General features: G+C 35.9%; 1 protein-coding gene across 1 annotated transcript; it reads right to left on the reverse strand.

Moving 5' to 3' along the window:
* Positions 1-664: 664 nt before the first annotated feature.
* Positions 665-22,415, reverse strand: LOC140232764 (uncharacterized). The gene is made up of 23 exons (XM_072312879.1): positions 22,211-22,415; positions 21,437-21,687; positions 20,684-20,695; positions 17,193-17,324; positions 16,201-16,293; positions 15,294-15,380; positions 13,992-14,065; positions 13,273-13,405; positions 12,611-12,684; positions 11,830-11,926; positions 9,119-9,243; positions 8,504-8,591; positions 7,767-7,865; positions 7,432-7,516; positions 6,758-6,821; positions 5,992-6,163; positions 5,127-5,270; positions 4,356-4,531; positions 3,649-3,752; positions 2,795-3,178; positions 1,638-1,745; positions 1,253-1,359; positions 665-772 (listed from the first exon to the last, which is right to left on the reverse strand). The coding sequence occupies exons 1-23, from the start codon at positions 22,413-22,415 to the stop codon at positions 665-667; spliced, it is 2,922 nt and encodes a 973-aa protein (XP_072168980.1).
* Positions 22,416-23,278: the final 863 nt, after the last annotated feature.

Raw genomic sequence — 23,278 nt, forward strand, 5'->3', positions numbered from 1 at the left:
GGGAGTGCATATGAAAGCGTTCATACACTCAATACTTAATCAAACGCAAATTCTAACATTATGAAGTCATTCTTAAGTAAGGCACACCCTGAATGACATTTATTGGGCCTGTACATGTAAAGCTCCAGCTCAGGTAAAATTGCATGTAGCCACAATAATATTAGCAGGCAAGAGTTTTGTTTGTAATTCATCAACAGTATGCCTTTGTTCTCCTTACCTCCTTTCTCTCAAACACATTAAGAAAATTCATGCAAAGTGTGCTGGAAAAATGATTGTCCCAACATGAGATCATTTATAGCATGTACATTGTAATTGTATACTTCAAGATCTGTTTCTGGGATTCCATTGTTTCTATATGGTACTTTGTTCCCTTTCGAGGAAAGTCATGTAAACCTTGGGGTAAGAGAATTGTTCAGAAACAGCTGATTGTCTCCTTTAACATTTGGATCTGTGCTCCACATGTGCATCCATTCCACAACAGTCTCTAAGTTTTTCTCTCATTATTCACTGAACCCCTTCCATCTACAGCATGATCGCAGACCTGAGTAGCATAATTCTTATAACCATGATTGCATCACTTGATGAGAGTAGGGTAGTATAGTGTCAATGACATGAGTCCAGTGGAGATGTTTGAGGCCAGTCCTGGGAGGAAGCAGCTTGTCTCTCAGGGTAGCTCTATCAGTTCAGGCTCTCCATCGTGATATGTTTTCGTAGTCCCTGTCTTGTGCCGCAGTTCTCGCACCAGTTCATTAATCCTCTTGTAGGTTGCAGTCTGCCAATTAAAACGACAAAAACTTGTTCAGAATACTTTCTAATGTAGTATGTTGTCAAAATAAATGATAATATTGAAGTGTAGGGTATTTGTGACACTTTGTCTTAGGACATCCTTTGATAGCTTATTCCAGAATATCCTGTAGAACCTACTGTATATAAGAAGAGAGCATAAGTTCAGCTTAAGACATAACCCAACTTCAATTTGTACATGAAAGGCATATTGTTTTGGTTGAATAAAGTGAGTATAAATAGAATCAATTTTCAAAGTCATTAACTATGTTGAAAGCAGACCTCACAAATAACAATGGAAACTTGAAATTTGGGCAAGCATCCACATATGTTTGAAGAAAGTTTTGGGCTTCGCTTGTAAAATGATTATTATAACAAGATTTCATTTCACTAAAGAACTGACAAGTCTGAGTGAACAACATCAAAAATGCAATGACAATTACTGTATGTCATCACAAAATGTGCTTACCTTTTGGTTGAGGACCAGGAAAATGTCTGTAATGCTGACTACCTTTCCATGTCTCTTGTTGGCATGGAAATATCGCTTGCCATTAATGATGCCATCTGTATCACCAACTGGAAGAAAGAACAGGCAAATAAGACCATCAAAATCCAGATTCTTAGATCCCTGCATCACCCATCTGAAAAGAAAGGGCAGGTAGAGTCTCCTAACTTCATTAAAAGTCTGCAAGTTGTTTCAGAACCATCTGTTTTTATGGGAACTGAATGGGCATATTACGTCAAGATGAGATGTAATATGGAGCCTCAAAATTCTATGGGGAGCTGTTCAACTATGCTCAATCTTATATGGTTGAAGAGGAAGGATAGAGGGAAGGCTGGAGAGGTAAACTGACCTGGCTCATCCAGTCTTAATCCCACTTTGATCCGATGGTCCACTGGCTCCTTGTCAATCTTGCCAACAAACTTCACGATGCCCGTCAGGAAATCACTTGGCTTCATAGCTTAACACACAAGAAAAAAAAAGCAAAACAAGGAAACCACCATAATACTTTTCCACACTTCATCTGTAAGATGGTAGTCTGGAGTTTTGTTGGTCAATATTTGTGGTTATTATATTCATTCTTCATCATTTCATAAATTTATGACCCACATTACTTTTCCACTTAAATCTTGAGAGTCCAAATCATTTTGATTTCAAGAAATTACCAATAAATTTAAAGTGGTAGATCAATACCTAGATGACAGATTTCCCAATGAAAGATTAAAGATGTCTAGTACAACTACCACTTGTCTGTCAGTGATAATCTAGACAGTAAATCACCGTGAATTTAATCAGGTATACAATGTTACAGTAGAGTTTTGATATCATTGACCATAATATACCCAGTTTCCCAAGATGTTGAGTTTCCTCAACAACTTGACTGTCTTAAAGGTATTAGCCCACATTTGTAAACCTGCAGCAATTGGTCTCATAGTTAGCATGGAGTTTGGGTATGATTGCAGTAACACCTGTGCAAAATTTCGTTCCAATTAGTCCATTACTTTCATAAAAATAAATGAAAATGCACCGTATGCATGCTTATAAAAACGCTCGCTAGCTCCTGTCCACGCACGTACTACATGCATGCGATACATGTGTAAGTTAATGTGCGTAGCTAGCCCGCGCTCGTAATTTGATTTTGGGTCGGGTTGACCCGGTTTGAAAATTGATTTTAAAACGATGATTTTCTCTCTTTTATCGAATGGTATAGACAAAGAGCAACAGGTGAGGTATGTTACTGTTATAACTTGTACTTGAAGCTATATTGGACCTGTTTTATGCAGTTTTGATTTTCGTGGGTTTGCAAATGTGGGCTAGTACCTTTAACAAGTTGAGGACGAGTCCCAATTATACTCAGGCAGGCCGGTCTATGGGAAATGCATGTTGTAGCAAAATCAGCCCGTCCTCAACGGGTTAAGCTGTAATAACAAATAAAAACTCAAAGAATTTATATGCTAGTACAACTTACAAAACTTGAAAAAGAATGCAAAGTGAATATGGGTAACTTACATATGATTTTTGAGCCGCTTTTCTTCACCCTGACCCGGTCTCCAACATGAACAAACTGCGCCACCATGAAGTCGTCCTCATAGAGCTTTGTACCCCTGGGTAAAGCCGACTTGTCGTGTCTGATGATTCGAGCCATGCTGGTCTTGGGCCGGACGCGATGGTGGGATCTAGGGGACCCAGACCTCTTGTTCCGTGGTGAGTAGACACCGTCCGGCTCGTAGAGGTCTGGAACGGTCAGCATGTCGTCTTCGTGTCCGTCATTCTCCAGGAAACGCAGGAAATTCTTGTGGGAGGTGTCGATGGCACGAGTGGGCGGCTGACGCTTTGGAGCCGAGGGGTACTCTTCCTCATCGGAGCACTCTTCCAAGATGGAAACAGCTGGCCCTGGGCTAACCTGAGGGAGCAGAGAAAATACAGCATGAGTAATGACTCAAGAATGAACAGCATGGATGGCACAAAATATCCCATAGTTTTTCTGAGAGTAACACATAGCAATGTGGTATAAAAAAAAAAGAAATCCATTCGATATTAATAACTGTTACTATGAGAGTTTCTCTCTGCCCCCTTCCCCCCCCCCCCCCTGAGTTGTGATGTTAAAATTTTGTAATTTGCAGAGGTTGCATTGTACAGTGTATCTTGTTGCCCATGATTCCACAAACTTTCAATGATCAGAAGTTTATTCTGTCCAAGATATTAGCTATAATTTTAATGCAGGAATAATGAAAGCACAAGAAACCTTTTGAGCTGTCATGAATTGCTGAGTCTCTTTTACTCTGGAAAGGAAAATTAGTCATGACCTCTCACACTTCAACCACCTGTATAGAGCCTAGTGGAAGTGGTGCTGTTCTTTGGACCATGATATCTTACCTTTTTGTGGTGACCATTGGTCTGAATGCCTTGTGTCTTCTTCGGGTTTTGGTAGAGTGGACAAGAAGGGTCACTGCAAGACCGTAGGGCACTGGGGAATGCACAAATATACAGAAAGATTGGAAATAAACATTTTCATTGAATAAGTGTCGGACAGCGGCAAGAAAATTGCATACAGTGTATGTTGCTATGGGGTATAAAAGTTTACACTGATAGCAATATCATGAAGTTACTTGAAGACTGCCAAGCTCCCTCACAGCACTTTAAAGCAGATCTTTAAAGCAAAATTGAGAGAAAAATAAATGTGACTAACACTTTTCAAAACTGTGTGGAAACTAACCTCCCTTGAAGTTATTTTTCTTACATGTGCTCAAGATACTTCCATCTCCTAAACTCTCAAACCCTTTGATAAAGATGATGGCCTTCCTGCTCTCATCATGGTAGTTCATTGCACAGGTGTACTTGACACTTCTAACTGTTATGTCACACTGGTATAGAGGTACATGTCAATAACCTAAAGTGAAGTATAAAAGAGCATATCATCAAACAGGATGACACAGACAGATAATAGGAAAGACTGCTTAGATGTAGAAGTTTTAAGATAAAAGTCACCAACCCAAGCTAGGACAATGAATATGATGAAAACAGGAAGGACAACAAAATCAACTGGCATCATCATTAAAGTATTACTCACAAATTGAGGGACTCTGTTGACTTTCTGTTTCCTGTGGCATTGGCCAGCTGCTGGCATTGCTTGATGACCAGACGGTCTTTTCCTTCCAACAGCTTCTTCAGTGTCTCCACCTCGCACTGAGCGTGCTCCAACTCGGTTTCCATGGAAGCGAGACGGTCGATCTCATCCTCTAGTTGCTGATTGGAGGAGAGGGAGAAGAATGGTTGAGAATTAGATCAAGAGAGAGACAGTCATGTATTCCATGGTATCCAAGGTGGTGTATACTCCTAATTCATGTGCTACATGGCTGGCCTAACTTGGGTCCAGATTTGGTCTGTTGTACAATTCAGTGACTTGTTAGCAAGCATACATACACAAGCGGCATGCAATGAATGTGCATGAGCAGTCCTTTTCTGACTGGAAAATGCTAAGAGAAAACACATTTGGTTGGGATTTTGCTTGCATCCAGTTTTGGCACACTTAATATAAAACAGCCACATTGAGCAAATAAAGAACAGTGCATGATAATACACTGGTTGCAGGTGCCACGATTGCATAAATCAAGGTTTGCTCGAATCAATTGAAAATATTTCTTAGTTAATGTGAAGATATCTGCCAACATTGTAACTTCTTGAATGATATATTCTTTGAATGATGATAGGGTAAATATTGAAATGTGGAAGATTAATTGACTGAGTAGGACAACAGATTTCTACTGCCTGCCTCGTCCTGTTACTGCTAACTATTGTGATGGTTTTCAAAAGTATCTTGATGCCACTGTGCCATCCATACCTTGATGGTGGTCTTGTTGTCTCGGAGGGTATACCGGGCATGGCTGAGCTGGGCCTTCTTCTCATCGAGAACACTTTGCACTGCATCCACTTTCTCATCCGTAACAGAGAGCTCCTTCTTTAGTGATGGTATCACACTCAATTCCTATTAAAAGACAATAATGGGCAGTTCATTTTTTCTTTTCCCTTTTCTGGTATGCCTTCATATTCTCCCCCTGTGCTTAGATTTCTATTTACATTTCATTTATCCCTCTTCCTACCTATTTTTCTTATGTAGCATCCATGTTCTGTATGTTTTGGTATCTGTCAACTACTTTTCATTAGTATGCATTCTTCTGTTGCATGGTCCACTGGACATGGGTAAGACTTCTCTCTATCCACTTCTGTATGTTTTCTCTTTAAATGACTTGAAACTATATTACTTATGAACCTTCTTACTCCATTTCATTTTAGTACTGTAAAGGTGGATTTTTTGCACAAGTTATTTTTTGTGCTCGGCTGAGTAGGATGAATTTCGCGTATTTTTAACTTCGTGGAATCAAAGTATTACATTAAGGTAAGATATTTCTGCACTTAGTATATTGCTGTTTCATCTATTTCTATGGTCTCCAATCATACTTCCTCCATCTGTCCATTCCTCCTGTTGATGGAAATCAACGACCCTCTAATATCTTCCTTTCCTGCAGCTATCTCTGCTTCATATAACACCCTTTCCACCAGTTCATCTATTCTAATCAGTTTGTCTATCCATTCTTCTTTCCTTCTCTCATCCCTTATCTTATCATACTCCTCCATCTGTTAATCTATCCCAATCAGTTTATCTATCCATTCTTCTTTCGTTCTTCCATCCCTCTATCTAGTCATACCTTCTCCATCTGTTCATTCCTCCTGATTTCTACTCTGAGCTGCTGATGGAGATCGGCCACCTTGTCTTCCAACATTTCTCCTTTCTCCCTAGATTCTGTCAGGGCCTTGTTCGTCTCATCCAATTTTGCCTTCAGTTGCCGAATCTCAAAGTCCTTTTCTCTCACCGTCCCCCTGAAAACAAAAGCAAGAATATACTTAAAGGCTTACATTCAAGCTGTGCTACAGCATAGAAGGTAATCAAGTTTATGAATACAGATATCATCCATTTTTCTTTATCTCCTGTAAGACAATTGTTCTGGTTTTGTTATTTCTCCCTCACCTTTGAGTTGTTTGCTTCAGAGTGAAAGTATTTTGATACTGTAATAGTATTAGTTATAGCTCGCAAATATTACACTACGAGTATGCGTATCTCCTGAAGTCATAGATCTAACACCAAATACAGGTGAAAGATCAAACATTTGTTTAGAAATGTAGCATTCCCATTGAAATGTAACCAAAAGTTTCTTTGCAAACCAAATACTGCAAGCAAATAGTTTCAGCCACTTGTTATTTTTCCCCAGTACCCAAACTGAAAAAGTATGGAGGAGTTGAATCTTTATTTCCTACTTAAAGGACTATGCATAATGCTACAGCAAACTTTTCTTTCTCAATGGTTATCCCTTTACAAGAAGCAAAAACTGGGATGATGCCATGTGAAATCTTTACTGAGTAGATAGTGTCATCCTTCTGACAAAAAAAAAAAATCCTTTTTAAATCACTACTTACTGTGTAGATTTCAAGATGTCTCTCAAAGACTCCAGGTTCTGTTCTGCCTTGTCACCTTCAGCAGCTAAACAGCATAAACATAAACATTGTTTGTCAGTACAAAGAGTGATATTCAACCTTACATACATGATCACATACAGTAGGCTACTTCACCTTAACTGGGATACAGGCATTGAAAAAAAAAAAAAACTTTCGAGGAAGAAAATAACATTGTTAGTTAAAAAGTGGTAAATGGCTTGCATGTCCATACAAACGTTCATGCATGTAACATGAAATGTTGATAATAATAATCTGAAATCAAAACAATACATTTCATGTGACTGTTTCTAACAAATAAAACATTTTCTAAAAGTCAATTATCTAGATTCAAGTAATAAAACAGCAAACTTATCAAAGTTGAGTTTTGTGGACTAGAGTCTTCATGACAGAATATACAATTAAATGACCACTCAATAATCCATATAGAACACATTGTTAAATTGAGCACAGTATTGACATTTGTGTCCATCTTTCACTAAATGTCTCCAGCAGAGATTGACGATACGGTACCTGGTATATAGGAAGATTTTGCCCGAGAAAACATAATTGTCATCTTTCCTAGACATGGTTTCATATCAAGATTGAAAAAACATTGACTTGATAGCAAATATATATCAAAGTGTGTCAGTAAGTACCTCTTGCTTCAAGTCCCTGCATCTTTGTGTTCATTTTATCTCTCTCCCTCTCCATGGATTCTATCGTCTTGCCTCGCAGGTTATTCTGAAAGGAAAAAAAGTTCAACAAAAAATAATGCTATACACAGGACTCAGCACAAATGAAATCTAAAACACGAACAACAACAACAACAAAACATATATGCCATATTCTACTCACATAAATATCCTTTTATCATTCAACAATAGTGCTGCTCAAAGCTTGCAAAAAGATCATGAACACTGGTCATTTTTCCTTTCCTTTTAATCTTTGTTACAAATTGAATCACTTTCATCATTTAAACTTTAACACTCACCTCGGTTGTAGTTTTCTCCAAGGCTTTTGTTGTTTTTTCCAGAGCTTTGGCATTGCTGTTGTTTTCTCTGGAAACTATACTTAGTTTTTCCTCCAGTTCCTTTAGAATATAGAACACAGCATGTTAGAACAAGACTTTTGGCAAGGAGAAAATCAGTGAATAACTAGTAAATCTATTGAACATTTAATTCCCTAAACATTTTATCAACATAATAATAATATCTCAGTATCAAATTTATTCAAGTCTTTTAATTGTGGCATACTTCTAATTATCTTGCCGAAATTCTTGATGAACAGACAGCACTGAAAATTTTCCTCTTTCAAAAGTACATTCAAATTACAGTAAGTTCAGAAGCCTGCTCAAATCTCCTACACATCTGGATGACTCCACATTAAATATCAATATGACATGGTCATCATCCAAACAATCAGGTCTTGAATACTGAGCATCAGAAACCCTGTGCTTGAAAATAATATGTGTCGCTCAATACTCTGATGTATCATTATTTATTTATTCATTTTTTTAAAAATAAGAACATGGCACTTCATTCTTGGAAGCAGCCCTTTTGCACAAGACACATGATAGCTACATCCTGTCTCATTGTTATTTCATTTCGGAAGTCTCATTGTTATTTCTACAGATGAAGTGTCATGTTGATGTATATGCTCTACTCATAATAACAGTGTTTCTGTCCTCTACAAATCAAATAATTAATAACTGAGCCCAGGAATTCTAACCTGTCTCCATTTTTTCTCCTTTTCCAGCTCCTTTTTTGTCTTTTCCAACTCATCAGCTGTAGTTGTTAGAAGCTCCATCTCAATTTCTCTGTGTATTACAAAAACCAATGGGAGAATATCACAACAAAGAGAAAACGCAGGCATAATCATTCAAAATCATCACTGAGCATTTTACTAATGCAATATTACATTACCATTTATGGTTGAGTAATAGAGAAACATGTAGGACCTCATTTTTATACTCTCTTTCCATCAAATCAAATCTACATTGTTTCTTGACCACAAAGTGATAACAAGGATAGTTACATATACTTCTATACATGTGTGTATTTCATAGCAATTTATGCCAATATATTTTGTAGATAATCAATGAACCTGAAAGTCCCATCTGTGCAATTACCTTTACAGCAAATAGAAAGAAGAAAAAATCCATGCAACTTTGTTACAAAGCATTATTACAAATACAATAGCAAATGAAAAACATACACAAAGCAAGCAAACAGATATTATACATACAAGTATTCATGCAAATTCAGTCCGCATCTTTCTACCACTTTGCCCCCCTTTTCACACCAAAAAACCAGAGATTGGTCTCACCAAGGAGCTTATACTAACCTGTCTACCAGTCTCTCTTGCTGCAGTGTGATGTACTTCTTGGGTGGGATGCGAGAAGACTCCCCAGTCTGTTTGTTGAACCAAAATGAGCCTGCATTCCCAGTGTACAGGTGACACCAGTCATGCTGAGGAATATTGACATTAAAATCACGTTAAAACTCGAGTACAGTATTATTGCACATTGATCACTTAGTACATATTCTCGCTTCAGAATCACAACACTCTATCTACTTACAAAAATGTATGGAATACTGCATTTAATTCTGCGTCTTAGGTGGTGATATGAATTTATATAAGCCTATATGAAGGATGTTTATTACTGTTGTGAAGGATAATATATGTCACATACTCGTTCTTAAATTGTTACATGAAATATGTCATAGATTAACACTCATGAACTCAGAAGTCATACATAATGCCAACGATTTAATCTTTGCTAAAAAAAGAGAAAAAATTAAACACACACAAAAATAGGACAAACACCTTACTTTATATTTTACAAGTGTCAAAGTATAACATAATTTACTAGTTCAGACTTATAGGTAAGAAGCATATGAACATTATTATCTACATGTGATTATCACAGATTTGAGTGGGATAAGATGCAAAAATTAAACTTACAAAGTCAAATATAACTGATTTTCATCAACAAGATAAAGATGAGAAGCAGAAAAAAAAAGTGTTGGCATGTTAAAAACTCCCAACAGCTGCATGCCATGTATACACACAGTTCCATTACCAGACTACTGTGAAACAGATGTGGCTGACAAACAACGCATGCACATTGACAAACAACTGCCTGAGGGACTGACAACTCAGTCTGTTCCTCCTCTTGACATAGAGTTACTACAGAAATTTTTTCACAGTACTAAGTATATTAATGTGACAGCTATAGGAAGCATAGATTTAATGTCACATACTGATCAAATTATGACACAAAATCATGTGGTGATTACCTGCTATTAAAGATAAGCTCCTTATTCGCTGTAATTTGAGTCAGGCCTGTGATACTCAACACATACACGAGCTATTCCTCCTAAGTCCCTTTCAGAGGGCTTTCAGATAATTGACAATACTGATCCCCCTCAACGCAAGGACACACCACCTTAGCAACCAACATGGTCTTGTCTCACAGCCTCAAAGGATTAAAATCTTCTAATAAGTCAAACAAAAGTTACTCAAAGAACATTGCAAAACACAGAAATTCAATAAACATAATCCTTATATTTTTATACATGAGTGGCATACATAGTTTTGTTTGTTACGTAAGGTTTCTTAGTTTTACTTTAAAGACTGACATATCAAAGAAAAGAAAGGGCTGAATGTAGAGACTAAGCAGAGAGGGGAGGTCCCTATTGTTAGCCTTTGAGGAGCACTAACCATAGCTTCTTTTATTTACATGACAATAGAAGCACTTCAAAAGGAGATAAAGCTGGCTGTCACAATAGTCTAAAGTCCGTTTACAGATCGAAAGCCAAAATAAGAATCAAGGTTTCATTATATACTGAGGTTAGAGAGCTCCTCCGTGAGGGGATAAGATTTCTCAGGGAGGATTTCATCCTCAGTTGATTGTTATTGAATTCCAGCCCTATACTCTTAACACCTATAAACCGTTACCCATATAAAATCCTACTATCCATATAATCTTCTCTTATAACCATACTGACAGGTTTCTCTGGTATACAGATATAGGTACCCTGCCTTCACTGGCTCTCTTCTCTGATACACTTGTTATCTCTGCCAAGGAGGTTATGTTTTGTCAGCATTGGTTTGTCTGTCTGTATGTTTGTTTGTTTGCAAAATAAGTCAAAACTTTATGAAAGGATATGAATGAAAATTTTCAGGAAAGGTTGATAATGACATGAGGAATAAGTAATGAAATTTTGGTAGTGATCTGGATCACCATTTTGATCCCCGATTGTTTTTTCCTGAAAATTTTGATCCAACAATCCAACAGATCTGAATCATTGGGAAATAATAATAATAATGATAATAATTCACAACATTTATATAGCGCATTATCACATAAAATGTCTCTAAGCGCTATGGAAAAAAAAAAGAAAGGAAGAAAGAAAGCAAAAGAATGCCAACAAAAGGATTGAATTCAAGCTGCACATACAGCGCATCAGTGCACTGATGGTGAGCTCGACCAGCTGTACCAGCTGTACCAACACAATAAACAATTGTTATACTTTCTTATAATTGCAGAAAATGTAAGCTGTTACATATCTTCACAACATTTTCATAAACTCTCAAGGACTTGTTAATTTCGACTTCATAAAGTGACTTTAGTATCACCTCTTTGTCTGATTTTTTTCTGATTTCATGATCTCTGATAATTTAGACTGATATGAAAAAAAAAATCATAAAACCCAAATTTTCTTGCTGCGTCAAGCAAAGTACACACAGATAAACTATAATAAAATGTTTTTCAATATGATAGATATGTTACTGATCTAAAAACCTAATGAATTACACAATTGATGAGATGCTTAAGATGTAAATGAGCACATGGATTTAACTTGGTCACAACCATCTGCAAGCTGTTGGTATACGATTGTGACATTTTGAGTTTGTGGGATTGAGAAGGTTATAGACGGCTGTCAACAGTTGAGAGTTCACTTTCACACAAACCATCTTATAGATGACGTAACTATTACAACATTTAACAGCAATCGGGGAAGAGATTCAGTATTTGAAAGGAGACTTACCGGACTTGGATCTCGAGCCCTGAACACTGTGAGAATCAATCTCTTGGCCATTGGGACAAAGAATTGGTATGGCATCTTGACCAGCCTACCAGCTTCACTGTAAATAGAAGACAATATGTGTGTGTATGTATGTATGTATATATATATATGTATTATAGTATATATATATATATATATATATATATATATATATATATACCTACATACATGCATACATACACATAGAAAAACTCAAGAAATGTATCATACTGTCAATCCCAACAGTTTGTCAAGTGATGGACAAAGGCGAGGGCGCCCGAAATTTTGTGTTTTCAAATAAACTGTTGCTACTGACAGCATGATACATTTCTTGAGTTCTGTTCTATCTTTGATATTATTGAAGCAAGTCTTGGACTATGAATTACTTAACACACACACACATATACAATATATATATATATATATATATATATATATATATATATATATATATATTTCTCTCTCTCTCTCTGTTGCTCTTTGTTCCCATGCATAGCTTCGAGACTTTTCATTCTTTATGAAAAAAAAATATACCTACATTAAAAATGTATCACTGAGTTCAGCATTTCTTTTTTAAACCACATATTAATTGCTCTACACATGCATTAGATTAATTCTCTGCATCTGCATTTCAAATGACATAAGATTGGAGAATTAAAAGCAATGTTGTCAGTTTTTATCTCCTATCAGAAAGGAACATTACAGAAACTTAAAAGTGAATGCAACTGATACTGTTCCTTTCATTGATTCAATCAGTACTCACTTGGCAAAGTGGGTAGCAATTTGACCCAAATCCTGTTCTGTCAGCTGCAAGCCAAAATCTGAAGATATGATAATCTGCAAAGAGAACACTAAACTCAATTAATTGTTTGCAAATACACTAATAACTTATGTCAAAATCTTATGCATATATGAATAGATAAGACATTGCCAGTTCTAGAAACTCAACAATAAACACCTTTGTACTACATAAGATTAACGCCTCAATCTCAAATCATAATGAAATAACTTGTGGATTTTCACGCAAGGAAAGTAAGTAATGACAAGTTACAAAATGATACTGACATCAGAACAGGTCACGTGCACTTAACTATGCAAATTAGAAATCAATTTTACGTTGTTCAGTCCTTCAGAGATCTTGACATTACTACTTATATAACTTTTTGTCCATTGATTAACTATGTTACCTAAAACTTGATTGTTGTGACATATTTTACTAAAACACTCACTCTCTCTCTCTCTCTTCTTTAATACCTACTCATAGATCTATCTCCATATTTAATTGTACAGAAATCTAGATAAGATGTTCATGGATATAGTTTGCAGTAATCAGCATGTGACCTGATTGTATAGAGTCACAATAAATCAAATAAACAAAAAAAAAATCGATGTTGGTTGAATGGATCGACTGATGTTTATTCATACCCGTAGGAAGTCATTGATATTAATCTTGCCATCATTGTTCATATCAGCGACCTCAAAGAGATCAATCAGAGATTTCTCAAAGAGATCTGGCTCCCTGAAATGCCACGCATCGAAATCCAGTGGTCGCGTGTCCCTATCAGGAGAGGAATAAAGCAAATAGCACTCATTGCCCAACAGTGTTTGCTGCTGTACTTACAATTAAGCAATGATTAATACAGAGATAAGAAATAGTATGCAACTTACCAGTGCATGTGAAATGAGGTGTAAAACTAACATTCATCATTATTGATTTGCTTTCAACAAATAACAATAAGGTGTTCAATAGAGAGGAGAGGGTTACCGATACTCACTCATGATCAGTAAGGAGAGAATGGAATGATTTATAATCAAATTTTTAGGCATTGCCCTGATGTGCAGCTATTCAACTTCTAGTGTGTTTGCCCAACAATGACTACTCAAGCAGAGAAAATATGCGCTGCTTCATAACTGTGACACAGTAACCTTATTTTGCTCTTCCTAACCTTATCTGACTTTGGTGAATAATATGCAGTCATTGATTGCAGTCATTGATTTGTCAAAAACCAAATATCTAGAGAGAGATAAAAAAAAATTATTGGGCTGTCTGTATGCTTTCAGGCTTAAAATAAACCATATGTTTCATTACGTGCTCACGTTAAAACATATCACATCAAATAATAATCAAATGCTAAGTAACTAACCTTGTCTCTCCTGTTTCCTTATTGAAGTAGAAAACTCCATTCTTTAAACCTTTGTCTAGCACTACCCAGTGGTTCTGGAAGTGACAGAAATGAAGGTGAACTTCAACACAAATCATGGTACATGTAATACAATTTACAGAATTATACAATATGTAAGTACACAAGTATTTACAGATAACAGAGAGCATGCTGAGACTTGAACAATCACAATGCCTGCAGCAGTATATAACATCATATAATTTTCTACTGATCAGCACAATGAGTTCACTGAGATCATAATGTCAATATTGGAACAGAAACACACTTAAAGAGTTAACTCAGGACGACTTTCAGTAGGTATATAGGAACGGTGGTTCAATAAATACACTGCAGGTACAGGAGGCTCTCCAGAAAGGGATCACTTTAAAAACAAAGTGTACCTTTGTGTGTATACATGCCACTTAAATCCTTTCTCAAGCATGCTAACTGCGATAAGGCTCCAGACTCAGTCACGAAAATGTTTTATGTGGGAATGAAATAGCTCTTCAAGCAATTTGTTTTTTTATTTCACTTCCTGAAGGGAGCCAGGAAAAACACAGAGTAAGCTTACTGAGTGATCTACAAAATGGACAGGATATTCATAACATACAATTTCAACTTCACTTGTTTACATGCACCTTCCTTTCGAATAGTTGTACAAACAGTATGGAAACACTACATCACTCTGCTTAGCATGTCTCATACTTGTACACAGAATAAACCATCTGTAAAAATCATTGACTAGTTTACTGAAAAGGTGCTGAAGGGACATTTAGATATTTCTTTTTCCTCAAAATATTTGTGTGGAAGGTTATTTTTCAAAGCTTTGATTAGATTCTGATGGTGATTAGAATGGTACTTGTGATGATACTAGATTAATTGATATATTACAAACAACTTAACTAAAGTTAACAAATTATGAAAAGAGTATTTTTTTTTCAAGATTCTTAGTGCCATTTTAGGAAACATTAAGTTTTCACTCATAAATCTCACAGTTTAAACACACTGAAAATCTATCCAACCTATGAACTTATATTCATATACATATATACAGGGATTATATTCATAGATTGCTACCTTATCACCATAGCTAGAAGAAAAAAAAAATGATATAAATGAATTTTCCTGAAATGGATGAATTTCCAACAAACTATACGAGAACAAAAGCAAGGAAACAAAACAAGATTCCCCCAAAAAAGAATGAAAGAAAGAAAGAAAGATAGAAACGAAAGGTTCAGCTGATTTAGAGAGATGCAATGGTCTTTAGGGAAGTATTGAACTCACTTCTGAGTTGGCATCCTTCTTGTTGAAGAAAAATTTTAAGAGATGGATAGCAAAGGGAAAGAACTCATCAAAGGTCATCGGACAGTTCTGCAATGCAAAGGAAAGAGAGACACAACTTAGTAAAGAATGATATAAATAGATACCAAATAAACTATCAAAGTTAATTTGGCTGCTTCCTGCGAGAGATGAAATCATAATATGAATGCTTCAGGCACGGGGTGTATCAAACTGAAATAGATATAGGAATTTATCAGATATGAAATGTTTTTTTAAACTCCTTTAATTCACGTCTATTGTTTTCCCCATTCTGATATAATTTTCCATCAAAGGTCTGCACAGGTCAAGGTCAATGTTAACAATAAAGTGTTCATTGCTCAGTGAGTATAATCTTTAAAGAATGCAAAAGCCCCAAATATTTATGCTATCTCAAATATTCAAACTCAAGAAGGGTATAGTGTTATAGAGGCATATGATATCAAAGTCAAGCACTTTCTATCTATTGTCAGAGAGAAATGCATACTTATTTCCATGTTTGTAGTTTCTACCATAGATTACGTGACCTGTTGCAACAGCTAATCTTTGTAAATTTGTTTTAATTCCTGGTATCCAGGACATGCATATACACACATACACACACACACACACACACAAACACACACACACACACACACATTCATATTGTTTATACATACTGTGGTGTATCAATGACAGCGGTTAATTACGTTTGTGTCATTCCGTCGCTTCATCAGTGTTGTTATAAAATTGGTCTCCATGCCAACGGGATGCTAATTTCCATTAAACAAATTAGTAGAGGAGCTTTGGCAATGAGCCACCCAACAAAGAGCCACAGGAACTCGGGTGGTAGAGATTATATTAATTTGTTATTAACAAGATGGAGGGATCCTACCTTGATGTTGTCTCTACCATGACAGACATCAATCATTAACTTCCTAACGTCCTCCTTGGAGAGCTGGAGGTCCAGACGAGGGGAGTTCATGATCTAAAAAGGAGAACAACAAACACTGTCAGATATATCTATAACATCACTAAAAGCACACATAATAATATGTTCGTAATTTCAATATGGTGGATCATGAATTACATAGATATGTTCCTAGCTCTTGTGTGCACCGTCAGATGAAAACTTAACTCAGCTTGTGCAAAGTCTGCATGCTTGCCTCATTCAATGCTTGCCTAATGATGATAAGGCTTGTCTAATAATGTACAAAATGTACATCATGTGCATCATTGTCTATGTAACTCATTTTGATAATGAAAATAATGATGGATTATGGACTGATGACAAATACCTCGCAGGGAGTTAAAAGTCCGGTTCACAAGAAAGCCCTCATCTCTTACACAAAATGGTGATTTATAATTTGCAAATTCTTCAGAATTAAGTGATTTTCGCTATCCAGTTTACTACATTCCAGGAATGATGCAGCAAATTATTATTATTATTATTTTTTTTTTTACAGGCACTCAAATATTCAAATAATGGCAGTAGTTCTATTCTATTCTTTTTTTTCTTTTGATTTTAGGTACCAGCTGTAACAAAGTAAAGAACACTAGTACATAATGGCCATGGTTATACAAAGCAAAAAGGAAGGCTGACAGGTTGAACAGATATAATGCTTCAGCCTGAATCTATCGCTTGCTTTGATGTTGATTTTTTTTTTATCTGGTTGTATTTTCTTTTTCTTTTTTTTCTGGTATGTTTGTCTGTCTGAAAGACAGTTTTTCATAATGATACCAGCAAACAATTCCAGAACCATTATCATCATAAAGATAGAATTGACAGGAAATACAACTTCAAACACAAAGATAGAAGAAACGAGAAGAACGAGTATAAGAAATGATACTAATAAAGAAATAAACTTGTAAAGTGAATAATCTTACAATTCCAAATTCCTTTCGGTTGAGTTTGCCATCATTGTCTCTGTCGGCAGTCCTAAAGATAGTCCAGGCAAGTTGTTTGTCAGGCTCATTGAATTGGGTGCATTTAAACCGCCGAGCACGACGCTTCTTTCTCTATATTATACGTAGAAAGGTATGTGAGAGAACACAAAATATGGCATTATTGGATTGCAAATTCCAAACACAACAAGAAATCTCAACAAAGACCCTCTGCTTCAAAATACTGTGGATTCTCTTATTCTTAAAATGTTTTTAAGATGTTCAAACCCTCCCAGATATTAATATTTCAAGGGGAGGGGGGTAGAGCATAAAGAGATTTTAAAAGGAGCTGATGGTCACAATGGCATACTGGCGTTTAGAATTAATTCTTTCAAATTTTGACAAATTAACCCACAAGCTAGCTGTACATACACATGTACATAATATTATGTACATTTACATTCGTTCAAAAGGGATACCTTCCTCTTTGCTTGGAAAACAAAACAAAAAAGTTTTACAAGTAATATTTAAAGGCAAACCTTGCTGCACTCTTGTTGACATTTTAAACATCAGTCTCTTTATGACATCTTTTATTTTTTTTTTCGTTCAGCTTTTTTTCCCCCTAAGACTTATTATTGCACATAATGTCAACATTTAGGAATGACCAAATATTGCAAAACGTATCCTTATTGTTATTCCAACACGTATAAAGGAACTCTGCGCTTTGAGGTGCTGCTTCTTCTCATTTTTAGAATCCAATTTTGAAGGTATGTTTATTAAGAATGCATGCCACGATGACTGTGTCTTTACAAAGTGAGGTAAAATCTTACAAATATTTCAGATTTTTTTTTCTCTTTTTGCTAGCAACTTGAAATGACGAGTCTTACTATTTGAAAAGATTTTTCTTCCCAGCATGTATACCACCACCAACATCATCACTGCCAAACCGATATCACCAATACCACCACCACTTTTCCATAATGTCAACACTGTTATAAAACCACCACCAAATACCTGGCATCAACACCAAAATCGCCAACACCACCGCTGATATTCTTTGATATCAGTGTTAATACTACCAATACCACCACCGTCATTCTCTAATATATCAATATCATTATCACCAATATACGACCATTAATGCAACTGCTGATTCCATTATCAGCAGTACCACTGCCATCATGCTAACCATCTACACCGTTTTAATCTATAGGCCTACTGTAAACATTGTCATCTCCACCACCATTGCCATCACCATTCGATGAATTTGCTGCAAAAATGTAGGGATCTATACCCCCCCCCCCCCCAAAAAAAAAAAAAAAAAAAAAAAAAAGCTTTGAGAAAATTAGGAAACCACTTCAATTCTCAACGATGACCAAACCAGTTTCAACGTTCTGGGTATAGAGTGCAATTAACAAAAGGAGTAATTATTTGTACGGCAACATAAAAGCATCACACAGGCTGATGCATTTAATAATTATGATAATGGGTTCTTCTGAAAAAATCCATTGATCATTGGTTTTACACCTAAATGGACTCCCAGATCATTACATGTAACATGCAATGCGACTTTGGCAATTATCTCTGCTGTTACAGTCAGTAATCTTAGCAAACCTCTACACAATATGAAATTCTGATTTAAAAAAAAAAATCTTTTATAGCTGCTTAATTGTTTGAATTACCGGTATGAAGGCAAATACAGTTGAAGTTTGCTAATTTATACCACGTATCATTTTAAAAATTTACTTCTTGTCAATTAGTCCCTAGTTCTAAGTTATTTAAGTTAAGAGAAAATTCTTTTGTTTCTAAGATTGGATCTGCTAACTATGAAAATAATGCTACGGTTTGGATATATGTGACAAGAAGTGATCAATCGCTGTCAATCGCAGGTCAATGAATATCTTCCCTCATTTAGTTGACAGTCTACAATGATCCTTAACTACGTGTATTTCCATTATAATTTACATGAAGTGCTTTTTTACAAAATTGTCATGCATTAATGAAAAGCAACATGTAAATCATGCATCTAAATGTAGGAAAAATCATTGCTCATTAGCAGCAACTTGATAGAAATCTAGAAGTAGTGATTGAAAAATCTTGAAAGATGTAAAGTAATGTTCAGTTTCCCATTATACATGTATGCATATCAGATACCGTGATACATAAACAGAACTAATTGATGCTAAGTAAAACAGATGAAGATGATTCATATGCGTATAATTTGAAATATGCCCAGAAATTATCAAAAAAAGACTGTAAAGCAAAAAACAAACAAAGAAACAAAGAAACAAGCAAACAACAACAAGAATATTTTGACATGTTGCAAGTTACAGAAATGATTTTCTATACTATGGTATAGTTTGTGATTTCCTAATACCTTCAACAACTGTGGAGACAATACATCCCTGAGATATGAAATAAGCTCCAGAGCGTGCATATGTAAGATTTGCAGAATCTATAGATGTGGCTTACTGCTACACAAAGTAAACAGAGCTTATTTATCAGTGCAGAGTGCTGCAACACAGGCGACTCCCGTTATAACAAAGTCCTTTGGAGGGACAGTTTTCTTTCATTACATCAATATTTTGTTCGAGCCGAATGAATTAAGCACATATTAAGACATACACTGTATGTAAATGATTATTTTTGGACCTGAATGTTCACTTCGTTGTAAAGAAAGTTTATTATGACCGTGTTTGTTATAATGGGAGTGCTCTGTCTGTATACATTCCAGAATGTGAGTGCGTTATCAACCTAACCTCTCCAAACACTTTTAAAGAGGAAATCCACCAAAAAAATGATTAAACTTCAAAATAAAAAAATATATATATTCCCCACAGAATGATGTGAAAATAAAAAAGAAATCGGAGAAGAGATAAGGAAGATATGACATTTTGAAATTTCAGATTTCTTTTTTTTTTAAACATTTCTTGACCAGTCCCCATGAATATTCAAATGAGCGAGTGGATGATATCATACCCTCACAATAATAATGTCACGAATTTTTCATGTATGTTATACATGAAATTCGGCGAAAATGCCATTTTTAGCTAATACAAGTGAAAACATGTTCTCATACGAAGATAAATCAGAGTTAATATTTGTTCTCTTTTATTTTGGGTGGTTTTAAGGCAAGTTTTATATCTGTCATTTTTGTATGTGAAATGAATGAGAAATTGTAAGAGCATGGCATCGCCAACTCCCTGAATTGAATATTCATATGTACTGGTCAAAAAGCATTTTCTACAAAAATTGAAATTTAAAAATGTCATATCTTCCTTATTTCTTATCAGATTTTTGTCATTTTTGTAACGTTTTTTAAAGTGATTTTTTTTTCTTTCTTTTGAAGTGAATTTAGTTTTGGGGTGGGTTTCCTCTTTAAATGATTAGGATACCATGGAATAAAATCATATCTGTGCAACTCAAGGAGAAAAGACTATTACACCAGAGTCACTATAAAAAATGATAATATTACGACTGTTTTAGGTACAAACCCGCTTCTTGGGCTATGTGATGCATTAATCCACGGAAAAAGAAACCAGTCACAAATATAAATGTATTTAAAAATCTCAGGTCAGCTTTTGAGTTTCACAAACACAGAACATTCAGAATCAATAAATGTTAAAAGTTAGAAATGTAACAATTAAAATCAGCAATATTACACTGTCAACATGATCATGGAGAACAAATGGATTAAATCACAACAACAAATGCATTGAAATAATGTATAATGACAGCAGACAGAAACAAATGTTGAAGTCAAACACACTTTAGATTATAAGTAATCATTGTATTGTCGCAAAGTACTGTGCCTATATTGTCTAACATGACGTTCCATCATTCCGTCGCACATTATATTCTGTAGTGCTAGTCAACACGATGAATGATAGGTTATCATATACTTGTATCACCACTGCAAACAATGATGTTAGAGCACAGATCGTTAAGGTCACTGTGATTAAATTATCATAGCTGACATAGTATGTGCCTGAGGCACAATTCACAATGTTCACAAAGGTTTTTTTCTATGTTATATAGTTACTGCGATCACAGAGTTAAGTCCTTACTCAACACCATTTTAGTATATATCATTTACTTTATTATTCAAATTTTGCTACTTCGTGCTGATTCTCATTCTTTAAGTCAAATGACAATGCACAGAAATGGTTAGTCTCACAGATGGTTAGAGATTTCGGACGGATGTATAAGTATAAGTACTAAGAATGAACTTTGAACTCTTGACTGACCTCTCCAAACTCATCCAATTCTTCATCATCCACCTCCACTAAGTCCTTGATGGGTGGGAGTTCCCCAAATGGGTCCACCAACCTCCTCTTCCGCACCTTCTTGGGAATCTCAGCCTGGGGATCCCCCTGAGGGTCACCTGACAACTGTGGGTCATGTGACCTGGGTCTTACAGTGGGGACATTGCCCCCTTCGTCTCCAGATGTAACATACCCTGCTGTATCCCCTCCAATGTCTGCATCAGTCTCACCACCTGCTGTGTGGAGCAAAAATGAAACTTTAGGTGTATGGAGTCTGTCATAAAGACATAGGTTTTCATAATATTATAATTCTTGAAATCAGATGCACTGCTTGTTAAACTTCACTCTTGCCTTTCAAAAGGTGACGAGTTGTGATATAAGTTACGGAGAATTGATATATTTCGTTTAAAACTTGAGTCAGCCATGACAACTTTGAACTTTCATCACCTTTGAAGAGAATTATAGGTGTGATTATAAGTCAGTTATTTTTTTCAATCTGCTCTACATTAGACGTCTCTGTATATATTTAAAATAAAAAAGTTTGTGCGATATGACTGTGTTGCAACATAATGATATACAAACGTGTATGTTGCTACACACAGACACGTACAGCTGTAAAGGGTTGATCGTACTGTACATAGCATGAGACTTTATGTAAGTAATGAGTAACCTTGTTACAAAGAGTCTTCTTCTATGAATCACATTTGAAATTTCACAAACAGAAATATTAACTTTTCTCGGAGAGTAAATAAATACCTTCATCTTCACCATGTTCATCTTCCTCCAGTATCATGTGTAACAGGTTTTCTCCTCCAATGGCTTCCTCTCCCCCGTCAGGCCCAAACTGATCTATCATCCAATCAAATCGTCCATCATCAGTTTGGGGCTGACCCATTCTTTGTTGGGGATTGTCACCACCAGACAAACCCTGAGGGGCAGATTTAGTTGCTTGTCTTGACATAGTTAACTTTAATGTTTCTTCTTCACCTCTGTGTCGGAAATTAGCTTGCTTCCAGCTCTGCCATGATCATGTCCTATTTATAAAAGAATGAAAGAAATACAAATAATGGGTAAACTGACAACTTTCTTACCCTTTTTGTGATCTACGTAATAAAAATGAATGATCACGTATAAATCAATGTGTACAAACATTACCCAACTGGCCAGTGGCGATTAGGCCTACGTTATGCGTTCCCACAATCTCTTGATCCGTTTCGAACGCCACAATATACCATCAGTATCTAGATCTTATTAGAACTTGAGATCAGTTGTGGCAATCGCGTTGATCGTAGACAAGGTTGGGACGGTTCGAAAATTGTCTACGATCAACGCGATAGTCACACCTAGTCTCTAGTCTCAGGATCTGTTAAGATCACCCCCGCTTCACGATCAAGACCTGTATGATCAATTTCAAAAGTGACACAAATTGTGATACACATACACAGAAATTCTACGATCAGCTACTATGCCCAATGGTCAATTGTGGCGTTCGCGACGGATCGCACGACGGCGGCAACGTAGCATTAGCAGGACAGCCAATATCATAATTTTCTGCCAAAATCATTTACATAATATATGACTTTCATTTCGTTATTCCAGTAAACACATTATCAAAAGTTATTTGCGATCGCAATAAATTACAACATTGTTAAAAACAGCAACAACAACGAAAACACTTCATTCAACCTCACTCCTACTACCGACTTTTCAGCATCACGACATCAAATCTCATCAAATAATTGGCTGCCAAGGACATATCACTCACATCATACCATGCCATAATCTATTCCATTGTTGATCCCACCACGACAAAAGAGCTTGTCT

The sequence above is a fragment of the Diadema setosum genome, chromosome 9 (assembly GCF_964275005.1).
Source record: "Diadema setosum chromosome 9, eeDiaSeto1, whole genome shotgun sequence".
NCBI lineage: Eukaryota > Metazoa > Echinodermata > Echinoidea > Diadematoida > Diadematidae > Diadema > Diadema setosum.